Source organism: Gopherus flavomarginatus, chromosome 24 (assembly GCF_025201925.1).
Source record: "Gopherus flavomarginatus isolate rGopFla2 chromosome 24, rGopFla2.mat.asm, whole genome shotgun sequence".
NCBI lineage: Eukaryota > Metazoa > Chordata > Testudines > Testudinidae > Gopherus > Gopherus flavomarginatus.
The window spans coordinates 16,068,355-16,082,727 of NC_066640.1; the positions used below are offsets into that span (position 1 = coordinate 16,068,355).

A 14,373-nucleotide genomic window follows, 5' to 3' on the forward strand; every position below is an offset into this window, starting at 1 on the left:
CAAGCCACTTCCCCTGTGTTCACCTCAGCAAACTGGGGATGAGATGAATACTGACCTCTGACCTACTGAGTAAAAACACTAGGTATTGCTTTTACGTGGGCTATGAAAAATCCAAACACAATGAAGTTATGTATCTTTGAAATCACCATCCACAGAAACAGGTCATTCATATAAGAGGAATGCTCAAATGAAAAGCTATTTCAGACTCCATCAAGTCTGCACAAAACTTTAAGAACATACAGTTTATCTCCAGAAAGAACTTCATGCCATACTTACCCTCGGACAATACCATTCTCCAAATAGTTGACTTGAATGAATTTTCCAAAACGACTGGAGTTGTTGTTATGGGCTGTTTTTGCATTTCCAAAAGCCTGTAACAAAGCACAGGGTGAATCTATATTTTCATCAGTGAAACAGAATAAGCTGGTACATAGCTTACACTGTTCATTATTCATTCAACTACTGGTTGGCACTAAGCATCCAAAATCCTAATGAGAGAGCAAGATGCATGTGCTATAAGAGTGAACAGTTTCTAAGACTCCTTTCTTATTTGTCATATATCAGTACATTTTGCTTATCAGACAGTATTTCAGGATTTGAGGAAGAGGGCTCTTAAATTTATTAGAAATTACTTTAATATGCAACACGAACAGCCAAGATTAAAGAAAGCTTAACAAAGGAAACCTCAGTTAAACAGCCTGAATTCATTAGAAAGCAAGTATGAGCTTAGAGAAGGATCTTGTGTAGGGGAAGAAAGCTGCAACTACCGAGGAAGTACCTCTCTGTAGTCAAAACCATAAAGTGAGCAAGCTTCCTGTTCCCAAAAATGAATCCCACCCTCTATGTTACAAAGTAATATACAAGTTGCTTTGTCTTTAAAGAGAAAATATGAAATTAAAGTCTGTTTTGCAAAGTTAGCCTATTTTAATTCTGAGGATTAATAAAACTAATCTTGTATGGAAAATGGAAGTTCACAGATATGGCTTTGGTTAGCAGAAATTCATCTTGGAATTGGTCTCAGAGTGAACTGGTCTTTTCAACATTTTTTCAACTAATGAATGAATTTTAGGTTCATTAGTATTTGTTATGAAGAGACTTGCATGAGCAGCTTTCAGGAGCAGAATTCAGTCTGACAGTCCAAAATCTTTGTCCAGAGAAACAATAATTAGGCTGCTAGAATTTGTTTCTTCTTTTTTCACTTTAATGAATAACTTTCCCCAGGCTCAGAAAAGGATGGAAGAGGAACAACAAATACTGCTGCCAGGACACTAAAAACAGTAGATCACTATCTCCAATGCATCAAACACAGGGGTTCTCAAACTTCACTGCACCACAATCCCCTTCTGAGACCTAAAATTATTACACAACCCCAGGAGGGGGGACCGAAGCCTGAGCCTGCCCAAGCCCCGCTGCCCTTCAGCCCCAGACAAGAGGCCTGTAACCAGAACCCTGCCACACGGGACTGAAGCTCTCGGGCTTCAGTGCAGGGGCTCAGGCTTCAGCCATGGGCCCCAGCAAGTCTAAGCCTGCCCTAGCGACCCCATTAAAACAGGGTCGCAACCCACTTTGGGGTCCTGACCCACAATTTGAGAACTGCTGCTCTAACACAATGATATATCTGTTCAGCCTGGCATGCCCCATCTGCAGGGTTCCAATTTAAATGTCATTAACCCACCTACTCAAGCTCTGCCTGTATTTCTGTTACAGATTATAGATCAGTTTTGGCCTAAAATTATTTGAACAACCTTCCCTCTGTGGGCCAATTTACGGACCAGACAGCAGCACATTTACTTGACCTTGATAGTCAGACTTTCAGATGGAAATACGTCAGCAGCAATTTTATTGCCTTTAGCCTATGGGGAGTTAAAATACAAAATCTGAGAGTACCAGTCTGGCTTCAATTAATTTTCTGCCACAAACTTCAGGAGGTTTCATCCCTCCTATTGGACTCTAGGGAAAACTCCTGACTGGCAGCCTTGCTACAGGAGACTGGTGGAAGAGTCAAAAAGTTAATTTAGCAGTAGCTGAGGGCAGTAAGCTAGGGATGGGTGGGGCCGGTCAGTTGGAGATGAGCTTTCAGGAATGGGGGTTCTTGGGATGAGCAATGTGTATATGGAATGAGCAGACACAAAGGATGTGTATGCATGAGTGAGGAATGAATGGTGTCTGGAATAGACATGGTACACATGGCATGGGTGGATGTGAGAGTGGAATGAGTGGCTGCATCTATGAAGAGTGAGTGGATGGGTGGGTGCAGAATTAGAGGGTACACAACTAAAAGGAAGTGGGTGCAGAGAGAATTTTGCTTGTAGAATGCATGTGTAATGAGTTGGGATAAAGTGAAAGAGTGTGTAGTAAATGTGTGGAGTGGGTAATTAGGGTAAATGGGCAATATGTATTCACAGATATATGTACATTTATGTATATTTATGCAAATTAATGTAAACGACCACACATTCATTTTCAAAAGAATCTGCTAGGTTTTGTCTCCAAGCATTGGTGGGTATTGGCTCCCTTTTGTTGTAACTGCCAACCAATGTTAAGACTTTAAGATGCATTCCATGCCAGGCAGTCTCCCTGTGGAATCTATACCCTAGAAGTGCCCATGGATTTCATGATTATTCAGGTTATGATGGCTCTGGGATGCACAGTCTGTGTATTAATGGAGTGCACCAAATCTGAAGATATCAATAGCTCCAGCACAGGAAGAAAACATTATTGAAACCTGTGCTATCCTAAAGTAGTAAGTTGGGAATTCTGAACAGGAACACTTGCTGCTGCTTAATAGACAGCACTGAAAACAATTTAATGTCACCATATTCCTAACATTTAATTGTGACTTTTTAAAATGTTTATCATTTGGTACTAAATCTTAATAAAGATCCTTTATACAGAAGTCAAGACAAAAATCAAACCAAACTAAGGTATTTTAGCTGAGGTGTATTTAAGGAGACCTTGTCATTTGATTAAAATGCACACAGAAATGACCTAGTGCAGTCAGATTGTAGAAAGGCAGCAGTTTAGAAGATATTACACTCCCAAGTGCGAACTTTATCTGCAGAAAGTTCTGCCACAAACATTTCCCGTGAAAACCTCAAGCAGCCCCCATTACAAATTCCCAGATGAAATTTGTGTTTCCTAACATAACAAATCCATGGAATGATTTCACCGAAAGGCCATGTATGACAGAATCCTGAAAATGACAGCCACGAGTAAACCATTGGGACAGTTATGGCATAAGCATCAATGGCAAATTGCATCAACGCTAATCACGCTGTTTCATTTGCAGTTCTCATTGGAATCCATACTGGTACTAGAGTACACTATGCTGTTGCAGTTGCACTGTCCCACACTGACCAGCACAGATCCCTGAAGTAGTCTCTTCTGAGGAGATTTCTATGGTTTTCTGCTAGCTTTCTGAGAACACATTGTAAGGCATTTGAACACAGATGTTTAATGACATTTTCAGGATTGCAGTCAATGAATGTTTACATCCTTCTAAATTGCATATTACACATCAGCTACTAGGATACTGTGCATTAGCTATGGATTTATGATTACAGCTTTGCTTGTGTTATATCACCAGCATTCCTTAATATATTCTTGTAACTACCACCTAACAAGTAACTCTCAATGTTATCTCTTAGATTTTACTCTACTCACAGACACGGACCTCTGAGGGAACATGCAGATAACCCATTTCGGATATGTCTGGTATATTTAGAAAACCTGGCTGATTAATCTACTTTATAGTAAATGGAACGGATGCCAATCTATAAATGGGATTTCTTGTGACATCAGCACAATGAACATCCATGACACAAGAAGTTAAATCTGCCTCTCTCCACCAGGCACTGGTTTAGCTATGGCTTTCACGAGAATGTCACCAATTACCTCTCATTTAGAGTACAAAAAATCAGCAGTAATAAACCTCATCAAACTGCAAATTAGGGAAGACCCGCCCCCTGTAAAGGATCCGTAGACCTACTCTGCAGAGAATCAACCACATGCAAAAATTAGTCTTAAGGCTGTCAGTTTGCCACCTACTCAAATATCCACACAGTGTACTAGGTTTGCCAAGTACAATCTATTTACAAGCAAGCAGGCATCCTAGAGTTAATTAATAAGAAATTCCATAATTCGACGAAGGGGGTATTCACCCACAAAATCTCATGCTCCAATACATCTGTTAGGCCTTGGCTATACTTGGAGGTCTGCAGCGCTGTTGGGAGTGGTGCATTATGGGCAGCTATCCCACAGAACACCTCATCCCAATTTGGCGCCATGGGTTGTGGGAAGGGGACGGAAGGGTGCGGGTCATTCTGCTTCCTGTCCCAACGCCCCGTGATGCATTGCTTTACATCCCAGCAGTCCCTGTTTTTCCATCTACGTTTGGCGCCATTGTGACTCTCCTAACGGTTTCTGTGCAGCGCGATTTCTGAGGGAAATGGAGCCCGAACTGCTGAGAAGTATGCTGATGAGTCTCACCAGCACATCACGTTTGGCAGTTGAGCTATTCCTTAAGCTCCAAAGTGATGAGGAGTCCGAAGATGATTGCGAATCGCCTGACGTGTACGACACTACATTGCTTGTGGCTTTCACAGAAATGCTCAGCACCATGGAATGCCGCTTTTGGGCTTGGGAAACAAGCACTGAGTGGTGGGATCACATTGTCATGGAAGTCTGAGATGACGAGCAGTGGCTGCAGAACTTTCGGATAAGAAAAGCCACTTTCATGGGACTGTGTGCTGAGCTCGCCCCCACCCTGCGGCGCAAGGACACGAGATTGAGAGCTGCCCTGCTGGTGGAGAAGCAGATGGCTATTGCAATCTGGAAGCTGGCAACCCCAGACAGCTACCGATCGGTTGGGAACCAGTTTGGAGTGGGAAAGTCAACCGTTGGAGTCGTTTTGATGCAAGTTTGCAGGGCCATTAATTGCATCCTGCTAAGAAGAACCATGACTCTGGGGAACGTGCAGGACCTTGTGGATGGCTTTGCACAAATGGGTTTCCCTAACTGTGGAGGGGCGATAGATGGGACGCATATTCCTATTCTGGCACCACCCCACCTAGCATCCGAGTAAATTAATCAGAAGGGGGATTTCTCTATGGTTCTCCAGGCACTTGTGGATCACCGTGGGAGTTTCATTGACATTAACACAGGCTGGCCTGGAAAGGTGCATGATGCACGCATCTTTCGGAACACTGGCCTGTTCAGGAAGCTGCACGCAGGGACTTTTTTCCCAGACCGGAAGATCACGGTAGGGGACGTTGAAATGCCCATTGTGATCCTTGGAGACCCCGCTTACCCGTTAATGCCTTGGTTCATGAAACCGTATACAGGGAAGCTTGACAGGAGCAAGGACCGGTTCAACTACAGGCTGAGCCGGTGCTGTATGACTGTGGAGTGTGCTTTTGGCCTTTTAAAAGGGCGCTGGCTATCTCTGTATGGGAAGCTAGACTTGGGGGAAAGCAGCATCCCTGCGGTTATATCCACATGCTGTACCCTCCATAATATTTGTGAAGGGAAGGGTGAAACATTCAGTCAGGCATGGACCTCTGAGTTTCAACGCCTGCAGGCTGAATTTGCACAGCCAGAGAGCAGGGCTACTAGAGAGGCCCAGCACAGGGCTTCAAGGATCAGGGATGCCTTGAGGGAGGAATTTGAGGCTGAAAACCAACAGTAATGTTTGGTGCCTTGCACGGGAGTGAAGTGCAGTGGTTACAATGTTAGTAGGAATCTGTTTTTCCTAAGCTGATTTGCAGTGCCTGTTTCTTTCCTGGGCTAAGGTATCTTTGACTTTCTGCAATAATAAAGACTGTTTTCAAAGCCAAGAATTCATTTATTGAAAAGAAAATAACTTTATTGACAGACATACAACATTTTGGGAACCTAAAAGGGCAGGGGGGTGGGGTCGGAACTGTACAGTCACAGATTTGAATATGTCGTGTCTGGAGTGCTGTGCAATGACTGCTGCACTTCAGGATGCCTATACTGCATGGTGATGGGGGTTGAGTGCAGAGGGTAAGGGTCATAGTTTTCAGGGCTGGTTGGTGAACGTACAGGTGTTGGAGGCAGCTGGTGGAGGTAAGAACCTGGATCCTGGGGAAGGGGGTTTGGAGCTGACATTGGGGCACAAGGGAAAGAGCTTTGGGATGGGGAGGGGGCAGTGCGGTAGTGCTCTGCCTGCATGGCTACCAGCGCCTGGATAGAGTCTGCTTGGCGCGCCAGGATGCTTATCAGCTGCTTTGCGCTTTTCTTCCTGGCCGCTGTGTTTCTCTGGCGGATCCTGCTTTCCCTTTCCCTCCAGTCCTGCAGTTTTTTATTCTCTCTGGCAGAGTGATCCATAACTGTTTGCAGCAGGTCATCTTTGCTTTTACACGGCTTCTTCCACAGGTTTTGGAGTCTTTGAGCTGCTGTTAACACGGGCAGCTGAGAACTCAAGGTTGCTTGTGGAAAGGAAAAAAAGGCAACAGTTAACAGAGGCAGCATTGTTTATATCTCAGACAGTTATTCCCACACAGTGAAGGAGGAGTTTACAGTCTTCACTTTAGCATAATTTTCCCATACCAAAGAGAGCGCACATAACCCACAAGAGCCCCAAAATGGTGAGTAAGGGGGACTGATTGCTTCAGGGCTGTGCTGGGGTTTCTGTGCATTGGGGAAAGCAAACAGCTGCAGGGGGCACCTACACTGAACACTCTCCCAACGTTTTCCACAGGAGTTAATCCTGGAAGATCTCGCTGCTGCAGGTCACCTGGGAAGAGCGGGAGGGTCTTCTACAGCAATGCGGATTCCGCCCTGGCCCCTATGCAGCTTGCCTGTGTGCAGCAATGGTCCCCCCACCCCTCGCAGCACAGTGGTGCGGACGCGTTAGCCTGACTGGGACAAGGACCACAGTGGCTCTCCCTATAAACTTGCGCAAGCGCATTGCCCACGCTCTGGCTGAAACTTTTGAAGAGATTACCGAGGCTGATTACCACAACGTGATAGACCATATCAATGGGCTATTCCACATCTAGGCATGCATGCATGCAGCCCTAACCCTCCCTCCTCTCCTGAAACATTTCCATCCTGAAAATAAAAGCTGCTTACCGGGAACCCGCTCCTCTGCTTGTCCTTCACCAAGTACCAGCTGCTGCGACTGGCTACCTTCCTCCTGGCTTGAAAAGAGCTCCCGGCTGCATGCCTCTTGGGACTCCGAGGTGTCTCCCCCAACCCCAGTACCCTCACTCTCGGCTTCCTCCTCCCCCTCCTCCGCCTCCCCTCCCCGCTCTGAAGTGTCCATCGTGGTTCTCGGATTGGCGGTGGGGTCACCTCCAAGTATCACGTCCAGCTCTTTGTAAAAACGGCAGGTCATGGGGGCAGCACCAGAGCGGCTGTTTCCCTCACGGGCTTTGCAATAGGCACTCCGCAGCTCCTTCACTTTAATCCTGCACTCCACCGCGTCCCGGTCATGGCCCCTTTCCAGCATGGCCCTTGAGATCTGGCCATAGGTATCGTAATTCCTACGGCTGGAGCGCAGCTGGGACTGCACAGCTTCCTCCCCCAAAACACTGATGAGGTCCAGCAACTTGCTACTGCTCCATGCTGGGACTCGTTTGGAGCGTGGAGGCATGGTCACCTGGAAAGATTCACTGATTGCACTCCACACCTGGCTGAGCAAACAGGAAGGGGATTTTTAAAATTCCCTGGGGCATTTAAAGGGCGGGTCACCTGAGGCCAGGGCAGTAGAGTTTGAACTGATGAGCAGAGTGGCTGAGCAGGCATTCTGGGATACCTCCGAATACCTCTGGAGGCCAATAACAGCGCTTTTGGTGGCCACACTGGCGGAGCAGCGCTGCATCACCAGCGCTGCAGTCATTCCCCAGGCAGAGGTGGAGTACATGCAGCGCTGTAGCCAGGGAGATACAGCGGTGTATGTGCCTTGCAAGTGTGGACAGTGAGTAAGTTGCAGTGCTGTAAAGCCACCACCAGCGCTGCAAATCTCCAGTTTAGCCAAGGCCTTAGTCTATAAGGTGCCACAGGACTCTTTGCTGCTTTTACATAATCCTTGTTTGCTGAAAGACTTTTTACTGATTACTCATGCAAGCAACGCATGTGATTTAAAACTATCCAATGGCTCAGATGACCTCACCTCTGCTATTTAGTCTAAGCACATAGCAAATTCTCAAAAGATGATGTAAAATATCTGTTTTATATAGTTTTTGAAACATGTTTACTGGTTTTGTCTCATTGTCAATTACACCCATTACTCTGTTTTATACATTCTAAATAGCCAAAAATTTCAAAATACTGAGTAATGTTTGAACTTACACCCAAAATCAGAAGCAAATACCACTTCAGCATGCTTTTTACCCCTTACTTCATAGTGCTCTATATCATGGAGAACAGGACTGAGCATTATTTACTGTATAAATTGGTGAGGTTACTAAAATCAAAAGTTACATTTTCCCCTTAAAACCAGCAAGGCTGAACAATGTTTTAACAGGATTTACAAGTGCAAGCTACACCAAATTAAGTCAGGTCTAAATTAATTTAAGAGGATGTGCAGACCCCAGGTAACTGAAAATAAGGATCTATACATGAAAAAAAATCCCTGCTCACAAAACCCTCCCAAAGTGAAAGTAACAAGAAAGGAAACCTAGACAGTCAAAGTAGACACTGTGGTTGTCTATTAAAGCACATTTAATGAGGACTTGTAGAACCACAAAGGAACACACTGAGTCCCCACACTGCCTTATAAATAGGATATCATTGGCCACAACTACAAAAGTGAGAAATATTATGAGACAACTGAAGACTGCATTGGGAGAGGATTGGGTATAGGCATAGAGCACTGGTACTTGAACTCAACATTTACAATATGGTAACTCCTGGAGGCCTCAACGTGGTCAGGGTCTCATTGTGTGAGGCATTGCACATACAGATAAAACAAAGACAGTGCAAGCCTAGAGCTCAAAATGTAGCATTATGAGGAGACAACTAGTGGATAAACAGAGATTTTGGGGTGGAGTGAGGAACACGCAGAAACACCTCCACAGTCAGAGAATCGCCACAGTTCTACAATTTCACTCCGAGCCACTGTGTATGTAAGGACAAGAGCCAGAATTAGGTCCACGATGTCCATTTCTAATGATAGAACTGTCCAGTTTTATGCGATTATGCATATTTATTATAAAGAGTGAACTAGTTTCATTGCTTTGGCAGATAAAGCAACCCAATAAATCAGGCTCACCATAGTTGGATCCAGTGCTTGACAGACATCTGCACCCAACTAGCAAACAGGAGTGGCAAACGGGAGTTTTGCGAGGAAGTTCTTCAGGTGAAGGAGAAGTGACTAGGTGACCTTTGGGGTGAGTTTGCTGTCCACTGTGTGCCTGCTTGACTGAAATGTATAATGTGGTCTGTTGGAAAGTGGATGGGGCCTGTATGCTGAGCCGAGCATAGTTTCCTATCGAACTCTATCCTTTTATCCTAATCCCTTTAGAATCCCTTAACAAGAGAGTGGGTCTAACTCAGGGAGAATGAACATTTAAAATGCCAGTTATAAAGCAACTAGAAGAGCTAGCGAACTGGAGAAGCAAGTGGGGGAATTAAGAGAGGCAGCAAGAGAGCTAGCTATACCTAAAAATATTCTCTAAGTCCAGCAGCAGGGTGGGGGGTATGGCTGTGTATCATTTTATTGCACTGAATGCAGCATGTCTGATTACTTATCTTGTGGGCTGGTGACATGTGTGTGCATTTGGTACAAGCAGCTTATGTTCCTCAGAGATCGAGTATGGGCTCCTGAGACCGGGGTGGGTGAACTACAGGAGCCAAGGGATGCAGAGGGGTATATACATGAGACTTTCTGGGACAACAGAGCAGCCCCACCCCCAGTCTGACAGCCACCACACTGGTGAGGAGGATGAAAGTCTCAGGGAAGGATAACATTAAGATGGAACCATCGTGTAGTTGGGGCCCTCCTTCCACATGATGTCATGGTATCTTCTTGCACTGAGGATACTTCTCCAGGGAAGGAGACTCCAATTATTAGGAAGAGATAGGTAAAAGTACTGTGAGATTTGATTATTAGAAATATCTGGTTTTGGTTTTGTGATGACCAGGAGAACTGCATGGAGAATGGCTGGGGCGGCTCCAGGCACCAGCTAAGCAAGCGTGTGCCTGGGGCAGCAAGCCGCGGCAGGCAGCCTGCCGGTCCCTGTGAGGGCTGCAGTCAGGCCACCTTCAGCAGCGTTTCTACGGGAGGTCCACCAGCCCCGTAGTTTCCGCGGCAATTCGGCAGCAGGTACGCTGGCGTGGGACTGGCAGATCACCCACAGAACTGCCACCGAATCCGTGTGACCAAGGCAGACCTCCCACAGAAATGCCGCCAAAGGTGGCCTGACTGCTGTGCTTGGGGCAGCAAAAAACATAGCGCCGCTCCTGGCTGGGTACAAAGGTTGTGGACCTTATGAGATATCTAGACAGATGTATGTACAGTATTGGGGAGGCGCTGGTGGTCGTGGTACTTGTAGATACCAATGGCATAGGTAAAGAAGGAGATAGTTCCTGGAGGCCAAATTTACGCTGCCAGGGAACAGATTAAAGTCCAGGACCTTGATGGTTGCATTCTCTGAAATGCTGCCAGTTCCACACACACGGCCAGTTAGAAAGGCAGAACTTCAGGATCTCACTGAGTACGTGACACAATGACATTTGGAGGAGGGATTTGGTTTTATTAGGAACTGGAGACTGTTTTAGGACAGAAGGAGCCTATACACGAAGGATGAGCTCCACCTACACCAAACCAAGAGCCGAGGGAAAGCTGGCAGGTGCGTAGGAGCACACAGTTTGGACAGACACATCCCTTAGGGGAAGATTTATTAACACGAATATTCTATATCCTAGTAAAAAGGAGGGGACAGAAGTTGACAAAGCAGAGTCAGAAACTGAAGAGAAAGTCAAATAAAAAGGAGTCCCATCCAATTACATCACACAAAGGCAGACAACTAAATATTGACAAATTTTAAAAGTGCTTGTATACAAAAGCAAAAAGTCTAAATATTAAGAATGGTGAACTTGAGTGCCTGGCACTAAATGAGGATATTGATCTAACAGGCATCACAGAGCCTTTGTATAACAACGAGACTCAATTGGACACAGTAATAGTAGGGTACAAAATATAAAGGAATGACAGAGTAGAATGCACTAATAGGGTAATGGCACTATATGTGAAAAAAGCATAGAGTCAAATATATTAAAAAAATCTTAAATGAATCAAACTGTATCATAAAACCTCTACAGCTAGACATTCCATGCTTCAATAGCAATAAGAATATACTACTGACAACCTGACCAGGATGGTCATGACCTTCTCATAAACAAATCAGGGAAATACAACCTAGGTGGAGATACTTTAAGGTGGGTTCACTGGTTGGAAAACCCTTTTCAAAGAGTAGTTAAAAGTGGTTCAATATCAAGCTAGAAGGGCATATTGAGTGGGGTACCGCAGGGATTGGTCCTGAGTCCAGTTCTGTTCAATATTTTCAGCAGTGATTTAGGTAATGGCATAGAGAATACACTTACAGAGTTTGTGAACGATAAAAAGCTGGCAGGGGTTGCGAGTGCTTTGGAGGATAGGATTAAAATTCAAAACAATCTAGACAAACTGAAGAAATCATCTTAAGTAAATAGGATGAAATTCAAAAGGGACAAATGCAAAGCATTCCACATAGGAAGGAATAATTTGTTGCATACAAAATGAGAAATGACTGCCTAGGAAGGAGTACTAGGGTAGGGCAATCTAGGGATCATAGTGGATCACAAGCTAAATATGCGTTAACAGTGTAACACTGTTGCAAAAAAAGCAAACATCATTCTGGGATGTATCATCAAGAATGTTGTAAGCATGACATAAGAAGTAATTCTTCCTCTCTACTCTGTGCTGCTAAGGGCTCAACTGGAGTATTGTGTCCAGTTCTGGGCACCACATTTCAGGAAAAATGTGGAAAATTGGAGAAAGTCCAGAGGAGAGCAATAAAAATTATTAAAAGTCTAGAAAACAAGATCTATGAGGGAAGATTGAAAAAACTAGGTTTGTTTAGTCTGGAGAAGAGAAGACTGGGAGGTGTGAGGAGGGGAGGACACACATGATAACAGTCTTCAAGTACATAAAAGGTTGTTACAAGGAGACGGGGGAAAACATTTTCTTGTTAACCTCTGAGGACAGTACAAGAAGCAATGGGCTTAAACTGCAGCAAGGGAGGTTTAGGTTGGACATTAGGAAAAAGTTCCTGTCAGGGAAATTAAGCATCGGAAGAAATTGCCTAGGGAGGTTGTGAAATCTCCGTCATTGGAGGTTTTTAAGAGGTTAGACAAACATTTATCAGGAACGGTCCAGTTATTACTTAGTTCTTGCTTGAGAGCAGGGGACTACAGTATCTCTCAAGGTCCCTTCCAGTCCTACATTTCTATGATTCTATGGTGACAGTAATTAGAGAGGCTACATAAAACAGAAAACCAAATCACAATGGAGGATTTCCATTAGCGCCATATTGACTGGGAACATGTCACCTCAGGAAGGATGCAGAGATATAAATTCTAGATATCATTAATGAACACTTCATGGAGCAGCTAGTCCAGGAACCCACAAGGGGAGAGGCAATTCTTGATTTAGTACAAAGTACACAGAATGTGGTCCAAGAGGCGAGTTTAACTGAACTGGTCGGTAATGGCGACCAAAATGTAATGAAATTTTAATATCTCTGTGGGGGAGTGAGGAGAATACAAAAAAAAGCCACCATGACACCATTTAACATGAAAAAGGGGAACTACCACCCCTCTCCCCCCAAAAAAAAAACAAAACCACACACACACAAAAAACCCAGGAGGCTGGTTAACTGGAACTTAGAAGGAACAGTCACAGGAGTGAAATGCCTGCAAATAGCATGAAAACTTTAAAAAAAAACATCATAATTAGAGGCTTAAACCATTTTATACCCCCAACTAAAAAAAAAAAAAAAGTAAGATGACCAAAAATATGCCACCATGGCTAAACAGCAGAGTGAAAGAGGCAGTTAGAGAGAAAGAGACATCTTTTAAAAATTGGAAGTTGAATCCTACTGAGGAAAATAAAAAGGAACAAACTCTGGCAAGTTGAGTATAAAAGTATAATTAGGCAGCCCAAAAAAGAATATGAAAAGCACTAGCAAAAGACACAAACTAACAGCACTTTTTTTAAAGTACATCAGAAGGAGGCGGCCTGCCAAACAATCAGTGGAGCCAATGGACAATCAAGGTATTAAACATAAAAAAGTACTACTTCACACAACGCACAGTCAACCTGTGGAACTTGTTGCCAGGGGATGTTGAAAGCCAAAACTATAACTGGGTTCAAATTAAGAATTAGATGAGTTCTTATGTTCAAGGAAGATAAATCCACCAATGGCTATTAGCCAAAATGGTCAGGGATGCAACCCCATGCTCTGGGTGTCCCTAAGCTTCTGTCTGCCTTCTGTGTCTGAACGACAAGGGATGGATCTCTTGATAAGTTGCCCTGTTCTGTTCATTCCCTCTGAAGCAGCTGACACTAGCCACTGTCAGTTGGACCCAGCATGGCCATTCTTATATTCTTAACTGGAGAGAACAGTGCAGTCTTGGTCTGTAAAAGCTAATGACATTACCAGTGCATGGCGTCTGAAGGTCTGGGGATGTCTGGACAAGCCATGTGATGAGTGCACTTAAGGGCAAAGAAGTATTTTATCATTGAGATAAAAAACTCAACATGTCAGGCCACATTTGACATCATGTAACTAGAAGCTACTAAGTTTTAAGTGAATTAAAAAAAAAAGGAACTGCCATGCCTTTTGTGACTATGGTCGTTTTAAAAAGTGTATGTCCTCAGAATACCATCAACTTTAAATAGAACATAGTCTACACCCACTAAATATATTATGCAGGCTTTTGTGGCAAACATGAATGAAAATCAGAGCTGAAGTACCACTTAGTCTTGGCCCACCTCATACCAACATCACAGACTCAGCAGATCTGTAACAGAGGAGACTGAGGGCTGGCAGCAAGCTCAAACTGTTTGACACTGTGTTTACAAGAGAAACACAGGCAGTATTAATAGCTTGGGCCACACTTATTTGGAACCATCCTTTGAAGAGAATTAAGTTTCATGAAGATGCCTCCAGGAATACATTACCCAAATGGCAGAAGAGTACCTAGTGCTGTTTTTATTTCACCTGTGATCTTCGTAATATCCTTGAGTAACCTGGAATCCTCCTGTCAAATCAATCTAAGACAAGAATGAAAATTGCTGCACAACTGCAGAGGTACGTCAATCTATTCCACAGTCTGTGCTACCATCCTCCACTTCAGAGGCAC

General features: G+C 44.2%; 1 protein-coding gene across 9 annotated transcripts in view; it reads right to left on the reverse strand.

Moving 5' to 3' along the window:
* MYO9B (myosin IXB) overlaps positions 1-14,373 on the reverse strand; it is an 83,786-nt gene that overhangs the window by 46,996 nt on the left and 22,417 nt on the right. For all 9 annotated transcript variants that reach the window (XM_050933991.1, XM_050933988.1, XM_050933990.1 and 6 more), the window contains one exon: positions 277-371. In XM_050933991.1, coding sequence (XP_050789948.1) covers positions 277-371 — 95 coding nt within the window. The remainder of the gene's footprint in view (positions 1-276; positions 372-14,373) is intronic.